General features: G+C 49.8%; 1 protein-coding gene across 1 annotated transcript; it reads right to left on the bottom strand.

Moving 5' to 3' along the window:
• Positions 1 to 3,846: 3,846 nt before the first annotated feature.
• COQ4 (coenzyme Q4) lies at positions 3,847 to 15,979 on the bottom strand. Its single transcript, XM_043469714.1, has 7 exons — positions 15,599 to 15,979; positions 15,382 to 15,513; positions 13,690 to 13,786; positions 13,072 to 13,174; positions 5,641 to 5,770; positions 4,969 to 5,062; positions 3,847 to 4,422 (listed from the first exon to the last, which is right to left on the bottom strand). Exons 1-7 carry the CDS (start codon positions 15,666 to 15,668, stop codon positions 4,251 to 4,253), a joined length of 798 nt encoding a protein of 265 aa, XP_043325649.1. The 5' UTR covers positions 15,669 to 15,979; the 3' UTR covers positions 3,847 to 4,250.
• Between the last annotated feature and the right edge of the window lie 40 nt (positions 15,980 to 16,019).

Below are 16,019 nucleotides of genomic sequence, written 5' to 3'. Positions count from 1 at the left end.
AAGATCTAAACAGACATTTCTCCAAAGACATACAGATGGCTAACAAACACATGAAAAGATGCTCAACATCACTCAATATCAGAGAAATGCAAATCAAAACCACAATGAGGTACCATTACACACCAGTCAGGATGGCTGCTATACAAACGTCTACAAGCAATAAATGCTGGAGAGGGTGTGGAGAAAAGGGAACCCTCTTACACTGTTGGTGGGAATGCAAACTAGTACAGCCACTATGGAGAACAGTGTGGAGATTCCTTAAAAAACTGGAACTAGAACTGCCATATGACCCAGCAATCCCACTCCTGGGCATACACACCGAGGAAACCAGATCTGAAAGACACATGCACCCCAATGTTCATCGCAGCACTGTTTATAATAGCCAGGACATGGAAGCAACCTAGATGCCCATCAGCAGACGAATGGATAAGAAAGCTATGGTACATATACATAATGGAATATTACTCAGCCATTAAAAAGAATACATTTGAAAAAAGTAAAAATACATTTGAATCAGTTCTAATGAGATGGATGAACCTGGAACCCATTATACAGAGTGAAGTAAGCCAGAAATATAAACACCAATACAGTATACTAACACATATATATGGAATTTAGAAAGATGGTAATGATAAACCTATATGCAAGACAGAAAAAGAGACACAGATGTAAAGAACAGACTTTTGGACTCTATGGGAGAAGTTGAGGGTGGGATGATCTGAGAGAATAACATTGAAACATGTATATTATCAAGTGTGAAACAGATCACCAGTCAGGTTGGATACATGAGACAAGTGCTCAGGGCTGGTGCACTGGGATGACCCAGAGGGATGGGATGGGGAGAGAGGTGGGAGGGGGGTTCAGGATGGGGAACACATGTAAATCCATAGTTGATTCATGTCAATGTATGGCGAAAACCACTACAATATTGTAAAGTAATTAGCCTCCAACTAATAAAAATAAATGAAAGAAAAAAAAAACTAACATCTTGAAAGTTAAAAAAAAAAATGCTAGGCTGGATGAATCACAAGCTGGAATCAAGATTGCTGGGAGAAATATAAAGAACCTCAGATATGCAGATGACACCACCCTTATGGCAGAAAGCGAAGAGGAACTAGAGCCTCTTGATGAGGGTCAAAGAGGAAAGTGAAAAAGCTGGCTTAAAACTCAACATTCTAAAAACTAAGATCATGGCATGTGGTTCCATCACTTCTTAGCAAACAGATGGGGGAAAACTGGAAGCAATGAGATTTTACTTTCTGGAGCTCAAAAACCACTGTGGACAGTGACTGCAGCCATGAAATTAAAAGACACTTGCTCCTTGGAAGGTTTGTCTGTGACAAACCTAGACAGCGTATTAAAAAGCAAAGATATCACTTTGCCGATAGAAGTCCTTATAGTCAAAACTATGGTTTTTCCAGTAGTCATGTATGAATGTGAGAGTTGGACCATAAAGAAGGCTGAGCACCAAAGAGCAGATGCTTTTGAATTATGGTGCTGGCAAAGACTGTTGAGAGTCCCTTGGACAGCAAGGAGATCAAACCAGTCAATCCTAAGGGAAATCAACCCTGAATACTCATTGGAAGGACTGGTGCTAAAGCTGAAGCTCCAATACTTTGGCTGCCTGATGCGAAGAGCCAACTCATTAGAAAAAGACCCTGATGCTGGGAAAGACTAATGGCAAAAGAAGGGGGAAGCAGAGGATGAAATGGTTAGATAGCATCACTGACTCAATAGACATGAATTTGAGCAAACTCTGGGAGACAGTGAAGGACAGGGAAGCCTGGCGTGCTGCAGTCCATGGAGTCCCAAAGTGTTGGACACAACTTAGCGACTGAACAGCAAGAAGAGGTAAAATCCCATTGGCAAGCTATATCATTTCAAAAGCTTTACACACTCAAAATTTTGATAGTTACTGCCAAACTGCTGCTCAAAAAGATAACACTGATTATACTTCTAAGAAGTTTCCATTATTTTACATTATAGGCAACTGTAAATATTCCGTTATTTACATTATAGGCAACTGAGAACATTTTTCACATTGGTTACTAATAAAAACATACAAATAAACCACTCACCAGAAAATCTTCAAATCTCCCAGAAAAATAAAACACCCATAATCATGGAAAGTCTGTTGTGTGTGACCCTAGGGTGCTCCCCAGACCTGAGACCATCACTGCAAAATGCGGTTGTTGTGGGGACTGAATGAAATCTTGCCGGCAGGGTGCTCAGCACCATTACTTCAACCACGAAGCAGCAAGCCCCGACTGCCAGCCAGGCGGTGGTTCCCAACAGTGAAGGGAAAGGTCACTGCCCTCCGGGAGCACCCAGCTCCTAACAAACGCAGTCATCCCAGGGTGTGGTGAGCACTGTAAAGAAAACCCCGGATGAGACGGCTTCAGACAGGGTGGTCTGAGAAGTACCCTTGGAGGCGATGTTTGAGTACAAGTGTGAATGATAAGGAGCTGACCACGTTAGGACCTAGCACATGGTGTTCTCAAAGGTAGGAAGAAGGCCGCCGTGGTTTATTCAGACGAAGGAGGGAAGATTCTGGGCCTCCGAGGCTGCGGTAAGTGCTCAGTAAGTGGTAGCTATTGCCACTGTCATTTTTTCCCACCATGAGCTGGAGACCAGGCCCCCTCGCCAGCTCATCCTGACGCCCGGGGCCCATCTCTTGAGGGTCATAAAGGCCCAGGGTCATCAGGCATGGAGCGGCTGGAGCAGGTGAGCTTGCCAGCTGGGCAGAGAAGACCACCTGAGGGTCTGACCTTCCCCCACAACTGTCAACGTTTCCAGACCTCAGGGTGGAGGTGCTCGGGGCCCGGGGCAGCAGCTGGTAGGTCTGGAAAGGTGGCCTGTACTGCCAGGATGAATGAAGTACAGGGAGCTCGCCCCGACCTGCTCCTCGTCCTGCAGAAGTTCAAAGTGCTTAGGACGAGGCTTCCCTCTTGAAAAGGCCATGGTTTCAACATAGGCCTCTAGCCTCCCACTCTCCCTCTGCCACTGGGAGTGCTGGACTGGGTACATGGTGGGTGTGAGGAAGGCTGAGGCGCCAAGGTGGCTGTGCCAGCCAGGTCTTCGGACAGTCCCTGATTCCAGCCCTATCTCCGCTCCTACTGCCTCAATGAAATACAGGTGATGGTACCACCTCTGTCCTTGCGTTGTTGGAGGTGATGTGGTAATGCACCTGGGGTACAGCTGTAAACTGCAGCCCTTATTATCCACAGGGAGGCTGCGGCACAACCAGCCAGGCTGTGTGGCCTGTGTTCTTTCTCCAGACACCTCCTTGCTTACGTCTGGGACTTCCATCGCCCTGCCCACACAATGAGGGGCTAGCCTCCAAAACTTCTAAAGGTTCTGCCACCCTGGGAGTCTCTCTGGCTGTAAATCCCAAGACAGGGCCGCCTACCCTTCTGACAACGCTCTTCACCCTGCCTGTCCACAATTCTTGGCTCTGACTCGAGGAAAATGCCTGGGTGCTACTCCAAAGGGAGGCTGCAGCCTCACAGTCACCTCCTCCCACTGAGAACACAGCAAGAATAGAACAGCTCCTACTTGGGCCCCTTCTCTGGGCATCACCTCACGAACCCCCAGAGCAACCCTGGGAGGTGGGGGCCACTTCAATCCCTTCTACTGATGATGCAACAGATCCACAGAGCAGAAGAGATCTGCCCTAAGTCCCTCTGCTAGAAGGTGGAGGAGAAGTGGGGAATTTGAATCCCAGAGCAGCAAGGAAAAGCAGCAGAAGCTCTGGCTGGAGGGAGTGTCTGTCCTCAGCGCTCGATGGTCCAAGCCTGCCAGGGTCATGGGCAGCACTGGGCAGAGACGGGAGAAGCAGACTCGGGACCTGATGGGAGCCTTTATTCAGACAGCAGAGACCCACCTGCCCCTCTGCCTCCCTCTTCGTCAGGCCTTGGGAATCAAGGGCAGCCCTTCCCCCTGTGAAGACCCCCCAGCCTGGCACCCAGAGAACACTGGCAGGCAGGGAGGGCTCGGGCACATGCGCTGTGGACCTGAGCAATCCCTGAGCACACGGGGTTCGCTCCTGGCTCCCCTTGGAGCCCCACTGGCTGCTCCCTCCCAGGTTGGCCTTCGAAGCCGCTCTGCGGCGGTTATGATAAATTATAATGAGTGACGTCCAAGGGTCAGAGTTCACAGTGGAGGAACCCAGGTACTGGCAGAGGCGTGTTCCACTCCTGGCAGAAGAGGGGGGTGGGGTGGGGTGGGGTGGGGCCTCAGGCGCTCAGGGCCTACACCAGGCCCTCCACACGCAGGGGTGGCTCCGTGATGCCCAGCTCCTGCCGCAGGGCCTGCAGGGGCTGTTCCCAGCGCCGCTCATAGTACACGTTGAGGACACATGGGGCTCTGCGGCCATTCTCAACTGCCCATGGGATCAGCTCCGAGATCAGCAATCGCAGGCTCCTGTGGGGCCACAGAGGAGAGAGAAGACAGAGGACCCGGGGCCCTAAGCGCCGGGCACGCCACCTGCCTGGAGCCAACGTGTGTGTCCTCAGTTAATCCACACACAGACCCAAGAGGAGGCAGTTCCCAGCCCCACTTCAGATGAGGAAACAAAAGCTCAGTGAGGTAAAAGCTCTATGCTCAAAGCCACACATTCTGAACACACCAAAGCCCAGTTTTAAATCGAGGGCTCGCCCCACCTCCAGAAACTAATGCCAGACTGTGTCCCCAGGGACCCGCACCCCCACCCCACCAGCCCCAGGTTTCCTGACCCAACTGTTCTCACTCGATACTGGGGCCTGGCCCATGAAACCCTCAAGTCCTATGAAGCGTCCAAGCTTCACACCTCATCCTGGAGCCCCTGCGCTAGGCCAGGTTCACGCTCTGCCCCAGCCTTCCCATCCTGGCTTCCTGAGATCCACTGGGGCTGCTCAGAAAGGCTGTGGGCTCTTCCCATTTCCTGGAGCCCTGAACCTTCCCCTGACCCCTCAGCCCTTGAGAACTTACTGGGCGCTGAGTTGGATCGGTCCGAAGAGTGCACTCAGGACGCACATGGGCAGGCCGGTCTGGACAGCCTCAAACCATTTCACCACGATCTCTCCTGGCAGGCAGGGTGAGGAAGTGGGTGAGAAGTGAGGACGGGCCGGGGGAGGAGAGGCCAGTGATGCTCAGGGCAGGACACGGCGAGGTGTCTGCTCCACTCTGATCTCTACCGGGGGTCGGCAGTGCCCAGTCCTGGCCTGTGCTGGGCCTTGGGGCACTTGGTTTGGGGTGGGGGAAGAGGGTCCAAGAAAGAGCAGAAGGAGGTAAGGGCTGGAAAGGAAGCTTGGGGTCAGGGTGCGGGACTCCAAAAGCCAGGCTGAGGAGTCCAGGCCCCCGGGAACCGCTGAGGGTTTCAGAGCGTGGGGAGCCCAGGTGTCTGGACGGTGGAGGCACTGGGGGTGGAGATGGGGATGTGTGGCCCAGATACACCATGATGTTCCGGTAAAGCGAAAAATGAGGCACTGGGTCAGCTAACTGGTGAGTGGCTGAAACAGGTGTGCCCTGACCTGGCCCTGCAGATAGATCGGGAGACAGGCTGAATGGAGGGCCCGGCCCCAGCCAGGCCCCTCACGGGGTATGCTCCACCCCACCCCCACTCTGGAAGCATCCAGGGGCTGCTGGCTGGCCAACACTCACCAAGGATGTTGGTGGGCATGCCCAGCAAGGTGTGGAGCATGTCGTGGATCTCCCGGTACCGCTGGATCACGTATGCCAGCTCCTCATCGTCCACGAAGCGGGTGGGTGCGCGGGTGTCTGGGGAGACCCTCTGAGGATCATGAAAGTGAAATCAGTCGAGTCCGACTCTGCGACCCCATGGCCTGTAGCCTGCCAGGATTCTCCATCCATGGGATTTTCCAGGCCAAGAGTACTTGGCCTGGAGTGGGTTGCCATTTCCTTCTCCAGGGGAATTTTTCAGACCTAGGGATTGAACCTGGGTCACCTGCATTGCAGGCAGATTCTTTACTGTCTGAGCCACTGGGGAAGCCCCCTGACAACCATGAGCCCTCCCTAGACCCCTTCCTCGTGGTTCCCGAGGTCCAATTTCCCAGCCTCCCCTCGACTCTCAGCCATGCCACCAAATTCACACTGCACCAGAACTATCTCAGGACTTTAGGTCTGTCCGCACCTGCTGACAGGGGAGTCTACAGGCAGGGAATATAGGGGGCGGCCCCGTGGCCTACCCCAACTCACACAGGATGTACACCCCCTGCTGGAATCTCAGAAACCCCTGGCGGGGAGGGGGAAACAGAGGTGTTTACTGATATTGAGTTTCAGTTTTTACAAGATGAAAGAGCTCCGGTGATTGGTTTCACAACAATGTGACTATATTTAACACACTACTGAACTGCCCATTTAGAGATGACTAAGATATAAATCTTATGGGGTTTTTTTTTTTTTTGAACCACCATTGGAAATAAAACGAGGGGGGGGAGAAAAGATGCACCCAAGGCCCCCCCTTTTTCAGATGAGCTGCTCCCGGCCTAGGGTGCTCTTTCCCTTTGACAATTCCTACCTGTCCCTTACATGCAGGCTTAAGTGTCCCTTCTGCAGGAGGCTACCCCTGACCTCCAGACAGATCAGGTCCACGTTATGGTCTCTTATAGCACCTGGTACTTTTCTGTGGCATCTGACATGACTGTATCATGATGTCTGGTGCACGTGATCGTCAATGTCTCTTGTTCACACCAGCACTGTCGGGTACAGCAGCCAACTGTGGCAGCCACCAAGCCTTGAAATGAAACAAGTGCTAACTGAGATGTGCTGTATGTGCGAAATACACACTGGAGTTCCAAGACTTGGCATGACAAGAATAATGTGAAATCTCAATAATTTTATAGTATCAATTACATACTGAAATGGTATTTTAGCACACCAAAACAAGATATGTTATTAAAAGTAATACTACCTGTTTCTATTTTGTTTTTGTTTATCTGATAGCAGCAGATTTTAAATTCCCTTCATGGTAAGCCTGCTATCGCCGTGAACAGTGCTGCAGTAGCCTGTCATCAGCCCAAGACCGGGCTCTCTGTTCTGTCTCCAAGGCCTGGGAATCAATTCTTGTAAATGCAGGAGTAAAAGGCCAGCCCCAGGCACTTTCTGACCCCAGGCAGGGATAGCAACTGTCCTTCTTTACCTGCCCACCAGCAGAGATGGCAACTGTCCTTCTATACCTGCCCACTGCCTCTCTGAGTTCTCAGCGGCACCATGCAGAGTAGGTCTTCCTAGTTTCAGAGCATGAGCTCAGCCTGTCCAGAGGTCAAGGGATTTGGTGCCTCTATTTTGGGGGCTGCTAGCCCAGTGCCATGGTCTGTGTTTGTGACTTCATTGGGTCCCTGGTTCTAATTTCTTCTATAGAGTTCTATCTGCCGTGTGAAGCTGAAGGTGGTCAGTGAAGGCCGACATCTACTATGTGCCAGCACTGTATGAAGTCCTCCATACATATTGTCATGCCACGTCCTGAGAACACCTGGGGGTAGATATTGCTATCAGCCTCAGATACAGACAAGAAAAAAAGGAGAGATAAAGTAACTTTGTCAGAGATCACACAGCTAATCAAGTGGCTGAGTCAGGATTCCGAACACAGCCTGCTGGATTCCAAAGCCTTAACATCCATTATTAATCAGCCATATAAGTGCCTTGGAAGATAAACATGAGGTTTCCTAACCTCAGATAAAGAGTCTGAGGCTCAGAGGTCAAGTGATTTGCCCAGGGCTTTAAAGATGGAAAGAAAGGCTAGTAGTCAGTCTCAGGGGAGGTGGCCTCACCTTGACCTTTGAGCTAAACCTCCACTGGGACAAAGGTGTTCCCTTACATTTTGTAGGCTGCCGGGTTTCTATACTCTACAAGTATCACAATCTCCAGGGCTGTTACTTAAGGCTGTGGCTAAGCAAGGTGCCCAGGGAGGCCTTGGCAGTCCCGTCCTGTCTACAACAACAGGACAAAAGGCTCTGGGGGACTTCAGAAGGAGAATATCCTTTTCTGGGTGGTACCTGGAGCCAACTTCCCATTGATGAAATAAACTTGCATCTTGGTGAAATTTCTGGGTGACAGTATAAGATGGGCACGGGCAATAGGGAACAGTATAGGAGAGGATAGGAAGATGATTATTCTCTCAAGGACAATAATCTAAAGCAGATGTTCTCAACCGTCTACCTGAGGATAGCTGCAGTGTCTGGAGACATTTAAGGTTGTCACAACTTACTGGGGCAAGTGCTACTGGAATCTAGTATGTAGAAGCCAGGGATGTTTCCTACAATGCACAGCGCTGCCCTACAACAGAGAACTCTCCAGCCCCAAAAGTCAACAGTGGCAAGGCTGAGAAACCTTGCTCAAGAGCAACCTTGGCTCACTCTTTCACCTCCTCCAGGCTGGTTGGCTCCTGCAGCTGGACTGGATGGCAACTTGACAGAGGTGCTCTAATGGGATGTGTATGTGCTGGGGGGGCAGGGAAGGGTAGGAACAGAGATTCTGCTCTGCTATAGCCTAAGGTCCTTTTATAAAGCAGAACATGTTACTATCTGGTTCGAAACCTCAATGGCTTCCTATTGCTTCTATTACAAAATACAGACTTTGTCTCTAAGCAGATAGGGTAGGGGGCCCATGGAGAAAGAGAACCAGGCATGACATTCTTGAGATTAGAGAAGCCATTATAAAGCCTAAGTCAACTTGTGATCTCAACCTGGACACAATGCTTGCCCTTCAACATGTCTCAGTAATTAATGATCTTAAAGGAATAAAGGGATGTAGGAACTGAGGAAAAGCAGTTAAGAAACAATGAAAGAGAAGTGAAAGTGTTAGTTGCTCAGTCATGTCTGACCCTTTGTGACCCCGTGGACTGCAGCCCGCCAGGCTCCTCTGTCCATGGGATTCTCCAGGCAAGAATACTGGAGTGGGTTGCCATTTCCTTCTCCAGGGGATCTTCCCAACCCAGGGATCGAATCTGGGTCTCCAGCACTGCAGGAAGACTCCTTACCGTCTGAGCCATCAAGAAATAATAGTTCAAATATAAAAGAGTCCCAGCTCCTCCTCAAAGAATATACATTAACAATCTGATATGTATCTTTACACTTTTCTATAGGAACTAAGGCCCCCATCCAGGTGGAGAGTGGTATCTACATGCTAAGATCCCAGACTAGTTAAGAAATGATGATGTTGACCTGACTCTCCTGACATCAATTAACTAAGACTTGGACCCTGTCGACCTTTGCTCCAATTCTATGCTGAATTCTCTGCTCAAGATCTGATAGAATGCCTGAAGAACTATGGACGCAGGTTCGTGACATAGTACAGGGGGCAGTGATCAAAACCATCCCCAAGGAAAAGAAATGCAAAAAGGCAAAATAGTTGTCTGAGGAGGCCTTACAAACAGCTGAGAAAAAAAGAGACACGAAAGGCAAAGGGAAAAAGGAAAGATATACCCATCTGAATGCAGAGTTCCAGAGAACAGCAAGGAGATAAGAAAGCCTTCCTAAGTGAACAATGCAAAGGAATAGAGGAAAATAATACAATGAGAAAAACTAGAGATCTCGTCAAGAAAATCAGAGATACCAAGGGAACATTTCATGCAAAGATGGGCATAATACAGGACAGAAACCATATGGAACTAAAAGAAGTAGATGATATCAAGAAGAGGTGGCAAGAATACACAGAAGAACTACACAAAAAAATCTTAATGATCCAGATAACTACCATGGTATGATCACTCACCTAGAGCCAGACATCCTAGAATGCGAAGTCAAGTGGGCCTTAGGAAGCATCACTATGAACAAAGCTAGTGGAGGTGATGGAATTCCAGCTGAGCTATTTCAAATCCTGAAAGATGATGCTGTGAAAGTGCTGCACTCAATATGCCAGCAAATTTGGAAAACTCAGCAGTGGCCACAGGACTAGAAAAGGTCAGTTTTCATTCCAACCCCAAAGAAAGGCAATGCCAAAGGATGTTCAAACTACCGCACAATTGCACTCATTTCACACGCTAGCAAAGTAATGCTCAAAATTCTCCAAGCTAGGCTTCAGTAGTATGTGAACTGACAACTTCCAGATGTTCAAGCTGGATTTAGAAAAGGCAGAGGAAACAGAGGTCAAATTGCTAACATCGGTTGGATCATAGAAAAAGCAAGAGAGGTCCAGAAAAACATCTACTTCTGTTTCACTGACTATGCTAAAGCCTTTGACTGTGTAGAGCAGAAGAAATGAAAATTCTTCAAGAGATGGGAATACCAGATCACCTTACCTGCCTCCAGAGAAACCTATATGCAGGTCAAGAAACAACAGTTAGAACTGGACATGGAACAACAAAATTGGGAAAGGAGTATGTCAAGGCTGTATATTGTCACCCTGCTTATTTAACTTATATGCAGAGTTCAGTTGCTCATTCATGTTCGACTCAGCAATCCCATGGACTACAGCACGCCAGGCTTCCCTGTCCATCGCCAACTCCCAGAGTTTGCAAGAGTATATGCAGAGTTCATCATGCGAAATGCCAGCCTGGATGAAGCAGAAGCTGGAATCAAGACTGCCAGGAGAAATATCAATAACCTCAGATATGCAGATGACACCACCCTCATGGCAGAAAGCAAAGAGGAACTAAAGAGCCTCTTGATGAAGGTGAAAGAGGAGAGTGAAAAAGCTGGCTTGAAACTCAACATTTAGAAAAGTAAGATCATGGCACCTGGTCCCATCACCTCAAGGCAAATAGATGGGGAAACAATGGAAAAAGTGAGAGACTTTTATTTTCTTGGGCTCCAAAATCACTGCAGATGGTGACTGCAGCCATGAAATTAAAAGATGCTTGCTCCTTGGAAGAAAAGCTATGATAAATCTAGATAGCATTATTTAAAAGCAGAGACGTTACTTTGCCAACAAAGGCCCATCTAGTCAAAGCTATGGTTTTTCCAGTGATCATGTATGCATGTGAGAGCTGAACCATAAAGAAAGCTGAGTGCAGAAGAATTGATGATCTTGAACTGTGGTGTTGGAGAAGACTCTTGAGAGTCCCTTGGACTGCAAGGAAATCAAACTGGTCAATCCTTAAATAAATCAGTCCTGAATATTCATTGGAAGGACTGATGCTAAAGCTGAAGCTCCAGTACTTTGGCCACCTGATGCCAAGAGGTGACTCATTAGAAAAGACCCTGTTGCTGGGAAAGATTGAAGGCAGGAGGACAAAGGGATGACAGAGGACAAGATGGTTGGATGACATCACCAACTTGAATGAAATAAGTTTGAGCAAGCTCTGGGAGATGGTGATGAACAGGGAAGCCTGGCATGTCACAGTCCACGGAGTTGCAAAGAGTCGGACACAACTGAGTGGCTGAACTGAACTGGACTGTAGCCTGCCAGGCTCCTCTGCTTACGGAATTCTGAACAACAAGCCCCTTCATGAATATGAATATACTGTCAGCTTAAAGTTTCCCCAATTTTGCTGTTAACAGACAATGCTTTGGGAAAGATCCCTGGTGTTCTCCATACACACTGCAAGTAATAAATCCTTCCTTCTCCTGATCTTTGGTTTGGTTGTATCTTTAGGCTCAACACCCACCAAGAGTGGCTTTGGGGGTAACCCAGTTTCGGGGTGACACTTCCTGTGGCGTGCAGGGCCTGGCTGAGCTAGGCCGACCTTCCAGCCCACTGGCGGCCTCCCCACAACTCATTCCCCTGAAGCTATACTGGCCACATGGATCAGTTTTCCTTTTCCTAAACACACATAGCCTCGCACTTGACAGTTCCTCTGCTCAGAATGCTCTTCCCCAGCTCTCCTCAGAAGTGACTCCTCCTTAGCCTCCTGGAAATCTCCACCCCTTGCCCAAAATAGTTGGAATAATCCTCCCACTCATTAGCCTATGAAATTACCCAGCCCATAAAAAAACAAACCCTGCCACATTTCGAGGCCACCACTCTCAGCTTCTGCCGTGGCCCACACTCTGTCTGAAGTGTGTTTCTCTCTGAATAAACTCACTTCTTACTTATCACTTTGTCTCTCAATTGTCTGTGATGAGACATCAAGAACCTGAGCTTCAAGACCGTGGGTTTTGGCTGGGTTCGAGTCCCAGTCTGAGGTACACAGTGTTTCAGCAGGGCCTCCTATGACCACCCTGTTGGAAGTGGCCACCAGCCACCCCGACCCCACCCTTGCCCTCTATTGAGTAGACTGTTGTCCTCACAGCACCACCCGCGAGGACAGAAGCCCCACAAGGACAGGCGCTTTCCTAGTTTGATGCAGTGTGTCCCAGCTGAGGACATTGGTGTGCTTTTTCTTCTTCTGGTTGCACCGTGAGGCATGCAGGATCAGTTCCCTCACCGGGGTCTGAACCTGCGCCCCTGCACTGGAAGGCAGATCTTAACCAAACCACAGGAAAAGTCCCATCTGGTATGTTTTAAGTACTAAATAAATATTTTGCCTGAATTTTCACATAAAAGTTTTCTTCTTTTACTACTTTACGGTCTACCTGTTTCCTCACTAGAATATTAGTTCCATGAGGGCAAGACCTTGTCTGTCTAAGTTGCCACTATATCCCCACACTTGGATCAGCGGATGGCGCATGACTGATTCTGAAGAAATGAATGAGTTCCTCGGTAGTTGGGGGTCCTGCCCACCTAGTCCCTGTCCTCTCTGGCTGGGGTTGGAGAGTGTCACAACTTGTCACACCCAAGGGGCACACTGTCTCTACAACAGGGGACACAATGTGATAGTTAAGAGCATAATCCTGATTTGAATATTGCCTCCAATAATACAGGCCTGTGAAATCAACAAGTTGCTTAACCTCTCTGAGCCTTAGTTTCCTCATCTTGGCAGAGTTGTTGGGGGGAATTCAGTGAGATCACATGTGAACCTGCCATGTGGCACACAGCAGAGGTTAGTAAGTGCAGGGCAGTGTAATTGCTTGGAGCGATGCTCCTGGCCCACATGCCTGCACCACAGAAAATGACAATGCCTTGGCACGAGAGACTGCAAGGCAGTCCTGCCTATGGTGGAGGCGCAGGCCCCTCCTTCCTCAGGACATTACTCATGAGCCATTCATCTGCCCTCCCTGGTGACTGCCAAACGCACAGAAGCTGGAGACTCACATTCACATCCAGGAAACGGAGATACGCGCAGCCAAAGGAGCCCTCAGGAAGACCCCGGAGCTTGCCCATGTCAAGGGTGGACAGCGAGATCCGGGGACGCTCCCTGTGAAGCAGAAGGCAGGACTCAGATACTGGGAAGGCACCAGCAAAGGCAGGTGAAAGGTCCAGCTAGATCAAGGGTGTGAGAGGTGAAGGGGCAGAGGGCAGCAATGGGGTCAAGTCCTAATGGAGCCCCTATTACTGGCCAGGCCGGTGGCAGGGACTGAAGAGACTACCACAAGCTAAGGCTGTGGTTTGTGCCTTAGGTAAATAGAACTCAGATGTGATCTGGGTAGTCACACAGGGCACTGCAGGGGTGGGAGTTACAGGCAGCCTATGTTATGGGAGGCACAAGAGCCCTGTTGTTGGAACTGGGCTGAGGCCACCATACTGCACTGTCCAGAGGTCATCAGAGTTGTCTATGTGAATGATACCTATGGAGTTGAGCAGTGCCCAGCCTGTGCAACCATCCACGGCCATGGTATCAAGAAAAGTTTCCTAGAGGAACACCATGTGATTCCAGAGAAATCAGAATCCCCAAAGAATGCCCTCAATCCCCCAGGCAGAGCTGGGACCTACTGCAGGATCTGGGCACCCTCTGGATCCCTCTTCATCTGGTCCCTGAGGACCTTCAGGGTACGGTGTCCTGTGGTCTCTCCCAGAACTGCAACCATGTCTGAAAGGAAAAAAAAAATGGGGACAAATGGAGGCTGTGATCTTAGGTAAATTATCTGACTTGGTCTAAACCTTAATTTCATACATGGTAAAACAGAGTATCTAGCTCTTAGTTATGAAGATTCAGGTTAAACAGTGAATCACCGGGCACACAATAAAGCTATAGTTACTATTGTCATCAGTCTAACAGGGTGAGGTGGCCCTGGCTAGCACAATGCTCCAAAGAGTTAATAAATCACTTTCACATCCATCATCAGGACAGAATGTCGCGTCTCTGTGGATGGGCAGACTGGCATCAGACAGCGCTGGGTTCGAGCCCCATGTGGATCACTATGTAGGTGACTGGGTGCAAACTGCTTCACGTTTCCAATCTTCAGTGTCCTAATATGTGAAGTGCAGGTAATACCTTTCTTTTAGGGTCAATGTTAAAAGTCAAGAAGGTTACGCATATAAAACACTTAGTACAGTGAGCACGTAAAATAAGGGTTCAGTGAGCAGTCAGCATTATCATTTTTACCGGAAAGAAGAATAGTGCTTTCAGGCCTAAGAATCCTAGAGGGGATGAGAAAAACACTGCAGGATCCCAAAGTGTCCTATTAAAACATCCAGCAAACATTTATTGAACGTTTATTATGAGCCATGCACGATCCCAAATGCTAACAGGATGCTATCATTTGATGGGCGCTCATAAATTGTCTAGTCCAGAGGTTCTCAGTGTGTCTGGGTAACAGAATCTCCCAGGAAGCAGTTTAAAAAGGCAGAAGCTCAGATCCCACTTCCCTTGCATTCTCCCCTACTCACTCCTGCTGCTGCTAAGTTGCTTTAATGTGTCTGACTCTGTGTGACCCCATAGAGGGCAGCCCACCAGGCTCCCCCTTCCCTGGGATTCTCCAGGGGAGAACACTGGAGTGGGTTACCATTTCCTTCTCCAATGCATGAAAGTGAAAAGTGAAAGTGAAGTCGCTCAGTCGTGTCTGACCCTTAGAGACCCCATGGACTGCAGCCCATCAGGCTCCTCTGTCCATGGGATTTTCCAGGCAAGAGTCCTGGAGTGGGGTGCCATTGCCTTCTCCGCTACCCACTCCTGGCAGATTCCGATTGTGTAAATTTAGGGTGGGACCCTGGTATCTAAATTTTTATGAATGTTTCAGATGATTATGACTTGCAGCCAGGTTTGGGTATCCTGGTCTAGTCTAATCTACAGTTAACCAAGCAAACGGGGAGGCTTTGACAATGGTCGGGACCTGCCAGGCTTTAAAGGCAAGGGCGCATCGGGCCCTGGATCCCCGTGGTTGTTGTTCAGTCGCTCAGTCCTGTCCGACTCCTTGCGACTCCATGAACTGCAGCAGGCCAGGCTTCTCTGTCCTTCACTATCTTCTGCAGTTTGCTCAAACTCATGTCCATTGAGTCGGTGATGCCATCCAACCATCTCATCCTCTGTGACCCGCTTATCCTCCTGCCCTCAATCTTTCCCAGCATCGGGGTCTTTTCCAATGAGTCGGCTCTTCGCATCAGGTGGCCAAAGCATTGGAGCTTCAGCATCACTCCGGATCCCTAGTTGCCCCAGTAAAGCGCCGGCGGGGCGGGCTGCCTTACCGTGGCGATAGGGATCGTAGAGCGCCATCCCAGCAGAGCCGGCAGCCAGCAGCACCTTCTGCAGCGGGGAAGTGGGAATGTGTTCGGGGTAGAGCAGGCCGGCGCCATGGCTCACGGCTCTGAGGGGAACACCTGCGGGGCAAGAAAACAGCCGCGCGGTCAAAGGAGCGGAGCGAGTCACGTCCCCGGCCCTCCTTCCCGCGCCCCCGCCGCTTGCCTGTAGAAGAGCCGGGACTGCCTCGGAAGGCGCAGAGCGGGCGCAGAAGCCCGTGCAGCAGCGTCGCCATGGCAGCGGGCACCGTCGGACGTCCTGGGGGGATAAGCGGGGCAAGGCCGACTTCGCCCCACCAAACTTCTCTGGAGACGGCGCGCCGGAGAAGTCAAATGGACTCGAGCCCTACTGCGCTGAGTGGGGAGGGCCTTTTGGGCGGGAAAAATAGCACGGACAGGAAAAGTCTCTCGCTAAGCATGAGAAAACCTAGGCAACCCCTTTGTAACCTACACCCACGGATATAAAATCCTCCTCATTTCACCTCACCCCCAAGAGAGGTCTCCAAGTAAGCCTCGCCAGGTTTGAGGTTCAGCACCGGACCCTACGTCCTTCTCCGTAGCATGTTTTCCCCCCGAGGACAATAAGA

The sequence above is a fragment of the Cervus canadensis genome, chromosome 5 (genome assembly GCF_019320065.1).
Source record: "Cervus canadensis isolate Bull #8, Minnesota chromosome 5, ASM1932006v1, whole genome shotgun sequence".
NCBI lineage: Eukaryota > Metazoa > Chordata > Mammalia > Artiodactyla > Cervidae > Cervus > Cervus canadensis.
This window is presented reverse-complemented; position numbering and strand designations above follow the sequence as displayed.

Excerpts from the sequence above, each read along its gene's own strand:
- COQ4 (XM_043469714.1), bottom strand. The coding sequence starts at position 15,668 with ATGGCGACGCTGCTGCACGGGCTTCTGCGCCCGCTCTGCGCCTTCCGA. Across the intron at positions 13,175-13,689 it reads GAGGGTGCCCAGATCCTGCA|GGAGCGTCCCCGGATCTCGC; the intron begins GTAGGTCCCAGC and ends TCTGCTTCACAG. Across the intron at positions 5,063-5,640 it reads CATGCCCACCAACATCCTTG|GAGAGATCGTGGTGAAATGG; the intron begins GTGAGTGTTGGC and ends CCTGCCTGCCAG.